We start from the raw sequence: 13535 nt of genomic DNA, 5'->3' as shown, positions 1-13535 counted from the left end.
AACCATTACCCTTCCAAAAAAAGGTATTTACACCCCTTGAACTTTTTAACATTCCTACAAACTTCATAGGAACTCTAGGAAAATAAATATCCTGCATAATTTCACTTTTTTATTACTATTATTTAGTTTTGTTTTATTTAAAGTGGCAGTATTACATAAAGTCATGTTATAAGGTTATTCCTTCATCATAGACATGCCTGGAGCTTTGACTAAACGCTCGGTCTCACGAAGCACCACCTATTTTACATAGTTCTTCTTCCAGCCGAGCTTCTTCCTCACAGCTCCTCCAGACTAGCGGCAGCAGCAATTAGCAGACACCTGGCAGAGCTGGTGTATCACATGAACTACTTCACAGTCCAAAGCTCCTAATAACGATTGAAAACAGCATAATGGAAAGGTTTTGTTGTGACGTCTTGCTGAAGGAGTCTTGGAAACAGTAGAAGCTTCTTAAAGAGACAGAGATCAATTTCACGTTATCAAATTGCGAATTTCTTTTAAAGGGTGGGTATTGTGTAACTTCCAGGCACATGGCGCCATTTTATAGCCCAATCAAGTAACTGTCATCTTCAGTTTTTATAAAATAAAAAATATATATCCAACATTACTTATAAGAATAAAAACGACACTCCAGTTATGTTTCTGATTAGGGAATAACATTAAAACATAACATGATACTCCTGTTTAAAATAATACATTTCAAATTTTAAAGTTGTATCAATTCAGTGATTCAGAGCTGAGTGCAACTTCTTCACTTAGAACTTGAATAACGTCAACATTTTCTACAATAAACATTTCAATTTCAAACTAAATAAAATGTTTTTTTTATAAGCTTGCATCTCAGAAATGACAAAAAACAAGTCAGTTTATGACTAATTTAAACCAAAACCGAAGTTCAAGAAGTCTATTAACCTGTAATTTGGAAAAATAAACATCCTCCTCATCATTTCTCTATCTGTAAACCGCAGCATTGCTGAGGAATGATGGCGTGTTATCATTAGTAGATTAACGCTCTGCAGCAGGACAGCTCAGGCCGAGGCTGGACCACTTCCTGAGGCAACGCCCAACGAGCCCTAAGCCCAAAAGGTCACGATCGCATCCCGGTCCGGGGACAATGTAATGACCCCACAGAGAGCAGCTCCAAGCAGCAGGAACTCACCAACTGCCAGAACCTGACCTACATTCTGTCCAATGTGGGTCAAGTTCACCACATTAACCTTTGACCCGCATCAGCATGCTGAGCTCCAGTGGATACATCATGTGTTGTTCTCCTCAGATCCAGTAGGTTGACTTCACATCTAACTCTCTGGCTCCCTGTGTTTAAAGTAGAAACCAGATATTTATATACACTGAATAAAAAGACAAAAACATTTTCTGAACTTAAATCAGATCCTGGTTAGGATAGATTAGGAGCTTTACAAAACATATTACATTTTCTTGCACAAAATAATTGTTAGATAAGACTTTATTTTGGTCAGTTCTGTCTATTTTGATGTTCTTTCAGAATCTATTTTAGGGCTTCCTGTCACTTTAAATCCAAATAATCTGTTGCTGGCCACGGCCCTAAACTCAATATTTATAATCGCAGGCGAAAACAGATGTGCAGTAACACAACTGTACATCTTTGAAAAGCAGAAGTAGAGCCTCCTGCACAACCAACAAGAATGCAGCAAGTGGTTTCTGGATGGTAATTCAACAAAACATACTTATCTTTTCCAGCAGCCATTGTAAAACTTTTGGAGCTCCAGGCCAAACGTGCTGGCGCTACGTATGGGTCGCTAGATGATGGGCTGGGCTTCGGTGGGGTTGCTAGGCAACAGCGCAGAGCCCGTTGAATGCGACTTAACCATGAAATTTCTGAAACAGCTAATTTTCCAGACACCAAAAAGCATCAACTTAATGGCAAAAAAAACATCTGGATGGTCTTTTAAAGTGCTGGGATTATAAACCCTCTTTTATTACTAAATTAGCAAAATACTTCTAAAATAAAAAAATGTTTTTATTTTTCACATACAGAACAGGCAACATTAAACAATTGAACATGTCTATAATGTAATTTAATATGCACATTTTGGATTAAAAAACCAGGAGATTTAAAACAAACTTTAAAGTCCAAACAACGGATAAGAGATCTGTACAATATACACATAAAATCAATTAAAACCCATAAAACAATGCTTAAAGTTTTTGTGCTGGTGACACTTTAAGAGTCTGGCTAAACCAGATTATTCCTCCAGGGTAAAGCCCGGAGGAATGCGCGCCTGGCCTGAAAAGCTTCTCCGGCTGTCAGGGGTTTTATGACAGCAGAGTGATGAGGGCGTCCAGGAACTTGCTCCGATCCTCCGACTTCAGTTCGATTACTGTAAACAGAAACACACCGATAAATAAACTGTGAAAAGAAAAAAAACGACAGAACACATCCATCACAACCCAGGTGGGTGTTTTCATGAAGCAGATTCCCTGGAGGAAACTGGGGAAATAAATACTCCGAATGTTTGAGGTGGGAATGACTGGAAATAATCTGAAACATTTCAGAGGTGCTGAAACTGTCAGGATAACTCAGGAATTATGTCTTCTGTGGAGTTTAGCTTTTAGGATCAACATGAGACAATCCTGCCACCTGGTGTCAAAATAAGGAGGCAAAGGTTTTCCAAAGATCTTTCCCAGTTTGTCAGGATTTCCTTTGAACAGCGAGTCCCAAATGTTTCTGTGGATTAAGGGGAAGGGCTACACAATGACGCACCAGGGAAGATAGAAAAAGATGAGAAAATTGAAGCCAAAAAAATGTTGGAAATAAATAAACTCTGAAATTTCCATGGTTTTCCTAGAAAAAAAAGATTTTTGCTAGATTTTTTTTTAGATGATTTCAGTTCTTTTCTTGCAAGTTTTTTACTTTTCAAATACTTTTCAAACTCAAATATTCCAAGTTTTTTTCTAGAAAATGTCAGATTAATCTCAAAATGTATTTTTTTTCTTGCAAATTTTCAACTTTTCTAACTCAGAAATTTCAAAGATTTTTGTAAGTTTCAGAATTTTTTCTACAAAATTTCTATAATTATTATAAAACATTGAGTTTTGTTTTTTTTGAGGATTTTTTTTCTATCTGAAACCAAAAAAGGTGAAAAAATAATTTCAGCAGAAAAAAAGAATGAAAAACAAAAACAAAAAAAAAAACAGATTGAACATAGAAACCTGCTGTGTCAATGTAGCCTTCATTATGGCTAAATGTTATATTCAGCAAATAATGCATTATGCTCATGGGATTTTATGTCCGTTTTAACACCAAAGCAAATTAACTTTTAGTTTTATGAATTTTCTTCCTTGAAAACAGTAAAACAATGCAGGAATCTGCTGGAGGAATGATGTTTTTATGATGCATATTGATGCACAGTGATTATAACTGAACAAGTGAGGCCTGCAGAGCTTTAAATGTTGACTTCCTGGTTGAGTTTTGATGCTCTCCGAGTAATTTTGGTAGAATGACTCAGTTTATTTATGAAGTAGTGTCACAATTCCTACATTAAGGAAGGGACAGGGTACATGGGACGGTAAATAAGCGTCACTTACTCGACGTGTCAAAGTGATCATGAAGGGTTCTGGAGCTGGTGCTCTCTGCAGCTTTTTCAAAGGCCCGACCAAAGAAACTTCAAGAAAAAACAAAGAGATCACGGTTGAGAATAAAAAGTTCTCAAGAGGCTTGCGGATAGAAAGTGGAAACTTACTTCTTCTTGTCTGACGTCTCTGAATCTGGAGGGATTCCCACAACGATAACGGTTCCCTTCTCCACGTCTTTAGGAGCAGCCATGATGAGAGGAAGCAGCTTGCAGCGTTTGTTCCTCGTCTGAACAAGCAGGACAACAAATAAACGAGCGGAAAGTCTTTAATGTCTGAGTCTCAGTGAAATTCAAGCACTTTTCAAGTACTTTCAAGGTACGTTTTCAAATTTTTCCAACACAAGTCACTTAGCCATCAGGAAAAATAAACATTAATTACACTGAAACAGTCCAAACAAATCTTAAAGTAAATTACCTTCCTGTGCAAATTAAAAGCTTGAACAAATCCCAAAAGGTAATTAAATGTTGCTGTAACTAATTAATTCAAAATTCTTCACAGACTTATTATATATATAGTGATGACTGTGGGTAAGAAAGATCTCCGGTAGCAGTCTATATTACAGCAATCTGAAAAACCCTCTGACCAAAGATGCTCTGTTTTTGTAAGAGTCTATAGAAAGAAGGCTTTTAGCAAATAGAAATAATTTTAACTGAAGTTTACTCTGATTTAACTTGAAACAGTGAGAAAAACAAAGATGTCTGTCCTTTTAATACAAACATGAACGTATCTGATTTTAACTATAAATAACATTTTGCAAATTTTGCAAAGTAAGTTTTAATCAAAAGGGTAGATTGCACTGTAACACAAAACTGTGCAGCACTTTCTTGCAACAAAGACTTGATAAAGAAATCAAGCAGTTTACAAACCTTGAAAACACCCAATAGAAAGTTGAGGATTTGGAAGGATTTCAAGCAGCTGTGTGATCTTTGCCTCCAGAATCAAACGCTGTGCGTACTCACCGAGTGGATGAACGCTTTCAGCAGGTATTTGCAGAGCATAGTTAGCGCCAGCGGTTTGGAGAAGAGCTTCACATCAGGTGTTCCCTTCATGGAAAAAAAGAAGAAACAGGAGTTTACCTGGGAATCTGTAGCTCAGCGGAAACATCTTCATGGCGTAAACAGCCGTACCTCCATGAGGTAGCAGTAGAGGAAGGGTCCCTGCGACAGGATGATGTTAGTGCAGATGCAGCTAGCGACAGTCTGCTGGATGGCGATCAGCTTCTTTTTCGCCAGGTCGATGCCTGATAGGAGACGATCCAGGTTGCTCCTGCACAAAAAAATTGGAAACAAATGAATGTGCTCCTGCATACATGTGGTGTTACTATCGATGCAATGACAGATTGTAGTTTTCTCTGAAGTATGACCTGCTGATGCTAATTTTCACTCCCGCTGCAGATAATTATTTTGTATGCAGCGGTAAAACCAGCTGACCAAGCGGTCTGGAGCTCAGCTTGGGTTGCTAGGTGACGGGTGAAACTTTGGTGCTAGGTAACGGGCTGCCTTCGCTGGGGTTGAGATCAACTCATTGCCAAAATGCGACTGCATGTTTTCTTTGGTTGTTCTTTTTAGTTAAGACCAAAGTACAAAAACGTGTTAAATGTGAATTTTGTATGATAAGTCCCCCTTTAAAAATGTGCAACGTCGGCAGCAGTTGTTCTATTTTACAGGAAGGCGACAGCATTAAGACAAGTTAGTACTGGATAGTGTACGCACCGTGAAAGAGAATCAAGCGCCTTGATGAAGTTGTCGGTGGGGTCGTTTTCGTCCCGCTCCGTGCTCTCTAGCAAGGCGGCGGCAGCGTGCACCATGTCGCTGGCCAGGAAGCTGTTCTTAAACCCAAAGTGGACGCCAAACGTCTGAATGCGAATGTCCTTCATTCTGTAAGTGACGGGAAAATATGAAACCAATGTTAGAGCTGGTAAAGGAACAGGTTGCTTCATTTGTGCTTTTTAATTTGTTGTTTTCTTCTTCTTCTATTGGTGCCATTTAGTTATTTCTATTTCGTTGTTGGCTTCGATCTCACCCCATGGACCATTATCTAGTACATTATTGGTTATTTTTAATCTCCTGTGGAGGAGATTGTTTGGACCTAAATTATTTGGGTCACATATAGATCTGTCACAATTACCAATAAATCAATCACATGACAAATTATAACAAGCTCAATAATTTCCATGTTCATGATTTACTGTTTTTCTTTTTTTCCCCACCAAAATTGGATAACAATTCAGTCTGGTGCTTTGGCCTCAACTAGTCCTTTATTTGAAGGACAAATTTGTTGACAGAGAATTCATAATTTATTTTATTTGTTTTGTTTATTTATTTTGGATATTTAAAATGTCTACCTGTTCCAGTGTTAAATGTTCATTTGAATGTAAAAGTTTGTTGATCATTGAGAATGTGTTCTTGTATTATTTTGTAGTTATTATATTCTTGAAAATAGTCTCAAAACAACATTATCATTTATTGCAATAACGTCTGGAACAATTTATTATCCAGAAAGATTTATTGTGACAGAGCGAAGCACACGAGTTTTTTAACTTGTATACATACCCGTATTTATTAGATGATTCCTCAATGACGTCCCTGAGGTTCTCCTTGATTGTAATGTCCATTGACTTAAATTTTTGTTTAACTTGTCTCAGTGGTAGCCTGTAACAAGAAATAAAAACGCACACATTCAGAGCAAAACACAATATAAATAATAATTTTAAAAAAACAGAAAAACTCGGCATTGTTTCTACACAAAGCTCGTACCCCATGTCAGCCAAGAACTCCTGGAGTTTCTTTTGTCCTTTTAGGGTCCAAAGCTTGAAGCTGCATGCTGTGTAGTAGGAGTTGCAGATGCTCTCATACAGAGACCAGTGATGGTACAACGCCAGGCGAAGGCTGAAGAAAAGCGTTAAGAGAAAACGTCTTATCGCAAAACAAGACAAAATCCAAGAATCTATAAGCAATACAGGAATTTCTGACATATAGTTAAAATAACAAAACCAAATTTTGTTTTTCTCAGCAATTACAAACATACAATCTTGGTAACAAAATAAAGCTAACACTTTAATAACTCCACCTGATGTTTAAGTATTTCAGCAGCTGCTATAGTTTCAGAGAAAATTAGCAAGGAAACATAAATAATTAGGATTTCTTTTGTCCCTTGTCAGACTTTTTCTGCACTATAAAGTATATAAATCTTTTAGAAATATCATAAATAAGGTTACAGACTTGCACAAACCATAGATCCACATTACCTGTGCAAAAACTGATGCAGCTGAGGTAAACTAAAAGCAAATGTATAGAGATATTCAAGTAAAAGAAAAAAGGAAAAATACATAGGAATTTTGCCTTTGGCACAGGTTGGCATCACCTACAAAACTGAAAATTTCCTATGCTTTTACTTACTAAACTTATTTTTACATGTCTAAAACTGCTCTATTTTTATAGCCACATGTATTTTTTTATTCAACTGTAGTAAAACAAAAAGGAAATTATATGTTTGACTTCAATTTAAGTTTTTTTCTTTTTCTTTTTTGGAACTCAAGACTAAAAAAAAAGAAAGAAGGGGAAAATAAAACAAATTTAAAACAGATTTTATTGAAGAAAAAAACTGTATAAAAACCTACAAAATCTATATATACTACCAGAGCTCCATAAATGTCTGTATTTTTGCATTAAGAATTTTTTGAGAAAGGTTGCATCAGCTTCTAGTCTGGTGTTTCCATGGAAACCAGCCATGTTTATGTTTGACAGAGGGGCCTTCAGGAAGGATACTCGTATTCAAAGGAGATCCTCATGCAGTCGATGGACAGAGAGTTCTCCTCATCCTCGTTTCGGTGGTTGTGTCGGGAGACGTGGCGCTGCACTGTCGCGATGTCCGACACGTACTTCATGCTAAAACGAGAACATAAACACTCTCTGAGAGGCGCTTGGTGATTCGTATCAAAAACCTTTTTCAAAATGCAGAGGTTGCTCTTACTGGGGGATTTTATCATGAACCCACTGGTCTGTCAGGCCGATGATGGACCACCTGCAACAACAAATAACAGAGTTAACACACAGCCTGCAGGGTGACGGGTCCAATATGACTTGAGGTTCCTACATCTTTCCCTCTGTAAAATTCAACCACTTTTTAAATCATTTTCAGGGAAAGTTTTCAAACTTTTCCAGCACCAGACTTTGGAGATAAAAACAAGACAAACTGACTAAAAAAGAAACCAGTTTCAATTTACTATTGTATATTTATTACTGTTATTAACATCTTTTGATAGTATTCCACCAACATAACAACATTTTGTTTTGAAATGTCTCAAACAAAACACCAAATTTCACACCACCATTTGGTGTCAAATAGTGTTTATTATTTATTTCTGTTTCGCTATTTATTGATTATTTAACATAATTGCACTAAGAAGAGAACTATGCCCCAATTACGTTGTACACGATATGGAAATGTACAATGAAACTAAAGATATTACTTAAAACATAATAGTAAAAAAATCCACCAGTTTAAATAACGTTTAATGTACAAAATATTAAACAATCAATAAGTCATTGAACCGATGATAAAATAGGGATGATATATATTTATTAAATTGAAACAATGCAAACAAATTGTGTTAATTTGCTCAAATTAAATGATATAAAATAACATACAAAGAAAATTTAAAAAATCTCTAAAAAATGTTCTCTATCATTTTTTGGAAATTAGCAAAAATAATTTTGGTAATTTTAACTGACCTAAAACAAGAAAATGTTAGTTGATTTAACTTCAGACAGTGAGAAAAAAATGTCTCCTTTTATTAGGTGTATGAAAAAAATCCGATTTCAACCGTAAATAAAATTTTCCAATCAAATGTTGCATTTTATTAAAAAACTGTGCCGTTTGAATATCAAGCACTTTCAAGGACTTCTTACAGAAATGAAGCGCTTTCCAAACCAGTTCAAGCATTTTCAAGCACCAGTATGCACCGTGACGTTCAGAGATAAACTCACCACAGCATGTCCTTCGTGTCTTTAGTCAGAACCCAGGCGAGCTCAAAAAACATCATGGCCGCCTGCGAACAGAAGCGTCTCAAACATGGCTGCCACACACCCATCAGGGCCAAAATGAATGAACGCTCACTATGAATTCACTTTTCTCTACAGTTCATCATACTCACAGAGGTCCCGTGGTATTCATACTGCTCATAGTCAAACAGGATCTCCCTCCTGTCAAACATTCAAATGACCCAAATTAATTCTTGGTAAATGAAAAAAATGAAACTTTAAAACGCTCGCTATCACCATTTCTTCAGTCCTTCATCAGATCTTTAAATGCTATGACAAATCGCTTTATCAAATTTTCTGTTTTTGAAGATTAAATTTTTTGGAAAATCTGGATTTTTTTTCTCCCCACCAATACACTCCTCGGGTTTCCATAGTTCAGATTGACGTCAGATGGCGGCCATCTTGTTTGAAAAGCGTGTTTTTAAAATTATACTACGGCAGGATAATGAAGAGCTTGTTTCACAGATAATCGGAGAAGATGAGAATCGACAAAGACGTGAAAGAGATTTGAGAAAACAGAAAATGGAGGTTGTGTCTTTACGAAACGGATCAGCTGATCACCTTCTGGCCTCCCACTGCCTCTTTGCTCTCTGCCTTTCGATCCGCCTCTCGATGGCGCCCTGCAACGACACGACAACAGTCAGCTCCAGTCCTCAGCTCCGCTGCCGCCGCAGGGACACTCAGCTCACTTCATCAAATCTCCTCCGTTTGCCCGACGGCTCCGAGCCTTCATCGCTCTCATTCCCGGAGCCTTCGCCCTCCTCCTCCCCCTCCTCGTCTTCATCCCGGAAGATGTCATCGTACGTCGGCACGCCGAGGTCATCGTCCTCTTTGATGAGCAGCTTGATCTGCAGAGGAGAAGACGGAGGATGAAACAACAAGAAGGACGCCATCATGTGATTTCCCCATTTGAGACAAAACAAAAAAGATTAGAAAGAAACAAAGGAAGGAAGGAAGCAAGATAGGAAGTAAGAAAGGAAGGAAAGGATGGAAAGAAAGAAGAAGTAAAACAGGAAGGAAGCAAGGAAGGAAGGGAGCAAAGAAAGGATGGAAATCTTTGGGGTAGGACAGAAGGATTCAAGGACAGAGGTGAGGAGAGAAGGATGGATCCAACAATTGAAGGACCGAGGACGTAATGAAGGAAACAAGCAGAAAGGAACTAAAGATGTAAGGAAAGAATGAAAGATACGAAAGAAAGAGACGAGGGGACAAAGTATCCAAGGAAGGCAGGAGGCTGGGAAGGAAGGAAACAAGAAGGAAAAACAATGTTTAAATAACAGGAGAGAAAATAAAGTCTGGAAATATAAATTAACTCGTATGTTTTTGACCAGACTAGATAAAGTTTTGTACAAATTCAGGTCATTTAGCCAACAGTAATAAAATCAAGTCGTCAATAATCAGGTGACGTCACCTGAGTGTCGTTGTAGACGTTAATAACATCAACGGGCCGGTGTGTGTCGCAGATGAAGAAGATGGAGTCGCTGTCCGGCTGCAGCATCTCTAGCAGGTCGACGTTGGCGCCGCAGTTTATCAGAACAAAATACCGAAACTACAGCACAAAGGAAAACGGTCCAGACCGTCAGCAGAAACTCAACATGGCTTCCTCCTGCATAGAAACCGCCAGGCGAAACTCACCTGTTCTTTGTGCTCCAGGAAGGCGGTGCTGAGGTCCTGCCAGCCCGTAACCGGTACCAGAGTGTACTGGATCTGATCACAGTGAAACAGCGCCTAGAAAAAACCTCCATTAATCCTCAAATAAACAATAATAATTCGTCTTTAGACAAAACATCAGGCAAACCTACTTATGTTAATACACTGATTCATACCAATACACTGACTGGTATGAATTATAAGCCTGGCAGCTGCCAGGCTGTGTTCATTTTCAATCACTTTATTTTGTATTTCATTAACTCAATTGATGGTTCATGCAATATCTAAAAAGAAACCACGAATGAAAAAGAGCATAAAGTACAAACTTATAATATTTTCCCCTCAATTCACATAACAGAAAAGCTACTCAGCTCAGAAGACCATTACAAATATATTTCAAACACACAAAAATACGCAATAAAACTTTGGTTTACTCAAAAATAATCACTTCAAAAATAATTTTAAAATGTCTTTGAAACACAGAAACAGATTTAGGTTGTTTTATCTCATTGTTAACGTTGTTTCATAAACTGCCACCTTTGATTCAAATGCATCTGTCCATCGTCGTTGCTCTGAATCTACTTTTTTTTTTTAAATTTACAAATCTGTTTTCTCTTTACAAATCTGTGTTGAATATTATGTAAATGCGCTTTGTACATACATTTTAAAATATTTAATTCAACCAATTCATGAAGTTTCAATAAGTTTAACTGTATGAATACTGGATTTATGGGATCTCTTTATCTACTTCCACTTTTATCCAAGTACTTGCTATTGACGGAAATGTAAACATTGTTAATGTATTTCTGTAGTTGTTTTGTCTTGTGCTTTTTTCAGCATTGTGTTTTTTCCTTTTTTGATTTGTGTATGGAAAAGTTAATGCACATTTAAATATGCACACAGCTTAAACATAATTTAAAAACAAACTTATTTGTCAAGTCTCAAAACACTAAGAATGAGGTAATGACAGTCTGATTTCTTCATGCATTTGTTATCATATAAAGTTTAAGCAGGTGTCCTTTGTTATGTCTACAGCAGCTAATTCACGCTGACACGACTCTGCCCCTTACCTGCAGTATCTTACAGGCGCAGAGACCATCGATGTCCGCTGCAACCAGGAGGGCGACTCTCTAAATGCAAACAAAAACACATAAAATTGACTATTCACAGTCTGGAAAGCTTACCATCTGCCGCTAGCTTAGTTAGCCGACAAACAGTTCCGAAAAACCTACCTGGTTGGCAACAACGTCATAAAAATCCTTCTTTATGTCGGCGATAAACATGTTTAAATTGCGATTAAATACGAGACGAGCTTGATAAAAGTCCGTAAGACGCCTGAGTGGAGAAGCTAATTCAGCCAATTCAGTTTAGCTGACAAGTCAGTGTAACAGTTTCCACTGCCACAGACAGCTGTTGTGTTCCGCGTTAGAAATCTGGCGCCAACTGCACACGTCACGTCCAACCAATCAACGGCCAGGAATACGGCTACGTCAGAGTTCTCAGACCACGCCTACCAGAAACAAGTAAAATGCACTGAAACAGTTATATCCTCCTGACTACCAGGAAAAAAAAATACTGTCCAATCACCATTTTTTTTTAAATCCCACAGTCTTTGTAAGGTAATAAAATGTTTTATGCACTTACTTTGTCTCTTCCCATAAAATGTGTTATTACTGATAAATGCCATTTTTATGAATTAGAAAAAGATACGTACAAAAGTCCCACCCCTTCACATGTGGTATCATTGAAAAGCCCTAAATGTCCTCTCCAGATACCAAAAGGAATTAATTCAGTAGAATGCAGGGTGCGGGAGCTATCCAAGTTTAGAAATGTCCTCTACAGAGGACAAAAATGAACTACTGGTAGTCAGGAGGATAAACAGATAAATGTACTTAATTTAGAAAAACTTAACTCAGTTAAATAATGCAAATGATCAAAGGAAATAAAATGCAACACCTTTAAGTGTAATTTCTAACATTTTTAACTTAACAGTTAAGATATTCAGATGAAAAGCTAAAATTGGGCTTAATTGTACAAACTGTTACAGAAGAAATTAAATGAAATGTTTATTATTTTTGAAAAAGTAAAACGTAAAAATAAAATAAAACAAAAAAAAAAAGTCAAAATAATAAACATAAGTTCCAATTTTATTTACCACAAGCAAATAAGACACGGTTGGAAGGCTTTAAAATGCAAAATTCCTTGATAGCACCTACATATTCAGCGGCTCTTAAATGTGCATGTTCAACTCTATCATGGCAACTTTCTATGATGTAGAAAAATGTATCTGTTTTAATTTTTTACTGTAATAAATGTGTTTTACTTCAACTGAACAGGAAAATTGTCCCAATATCTGTGAAAAACTTGAATCTATGTATGAAAACAAACCTTCCAATTTAACAGTGTATATGACATACATGTACATATTATTTGTAAAATGTGGAGTTTTAGTCAACTGACCAAAAGTCAAAAAAAAAAGAAGACATTTAGACAGCTTTTGTATTAGACGCATCTCTGGTTTTAATTTTCAGTTAATTACCAAAAAGGAAAATATGCAAACACCAGGAATATTTCCACAACACAGTGAAGTGTTCATTGAAAGCGTCACAACATGGAGAAAAATTAAAATTAAAAACAAAAATCAGGACGTCGTCTCAGAATGAGCAGCTACATGTGGCTGTGATCCTAAAGCTAACAAGCAGTTCTATGAATAATCCCGTCTGCATTGACCCGATACAAAACACATGAACTGAAAACCACAAAAAGCCTGACAAAATGGACGGGAGCCGTGAGTTAAATTAGATGCTGTTCAACTGTAAAACATGCACAATTTTATCAAAATCAAGAAGCCTAACATATAAAACCAAAGTGCCCTACAATATGAATCTTAATTTAATAATCACCACAAGTAAAAAAAAAAAAAAAAAATTATATATATATATATATATATATATAATTTTTTTTTTTTCAAGTAAAGTCAAACATTCCATGAAATTAAATATGCTAGTATTTCGATTTAAGGTCTGAAAGTGAGGTTTGTCCCTTTAATGTTAGGACATTCACGTTTGACTCCATCAAAAATAACATTAGATCATTTTTGTTCTGAGGTAAAGAAAGGCAGCATGCCACATGGAAACACAGAGTTCTGTACATGTAAAATACCAGGGTGAGCTCATGGTGCGAGGCGTGGATCTGTAAAGTAGCGCGGTAAACAAAGGCACAAAGTCACTC

General features: G+C 36.8%; 1 protein-coding gene across 1 annotated transcript; it reads right to left on the bottom strand.

The window, feature by feature from the left end:
* Positions 1-1919: 1919 nt before the first annotated feature.
* On the bottom strand, positions 1920-12709 carry cdc45 (CDC45 cell division cycle 45 homolog (S. cerevisiae)). Its single transcript, XM_008418167.3, has 18 exons — positions 11537-12709; positions 11375-11434; positions 10290-10382; positions 10066-10203; positions 9344-9502; positions 9216-9274; positions 8768-8816; positions 8601-8662; positions 7585-7635; positions 7380-7499; positions 6369-6500; positions 6165-6263; positions 5325-5489; positions 4740-4878; positions 4572-4655; positions 3720-3838; positions 3565-3641; positions 1920-2357 (listed from the first exon to the last, which is right to left on the bottom strand). The coding sequence occupies exons 1-18, from the start codon at positions 11585-11587 to the stop codon at positions 2293-2295; spliced, it is 1722 nt and encodes a 573-aa protein (XP_008416389.2). The 5' UTR covers positions 11588-12709; the 3' UTR covers positions 1920-2292.
* Positions 12710-13535: the final 826 nt, after the last annotated feature.

This window comes from Poecilia reticulata, chromosome 9, assembly GCF_904066995.2.
Source record: "Poecilia reticulata chromosome 9, P_reticulata-male-v2, whole genome shotgun sequence".
NCBI classification, from domain to species: domain Eukaryota; kingdom Metazoa; phylum Chordata; class Actinopteri; order Cyprinodontiformes; family Poeciliidae; genus Poecilia; species Poecilia reticulata.
Note: the sequence above shows the minus strand (reverse complement) of the source record. Positions and strands in the feature narration are given on the sequence as shown.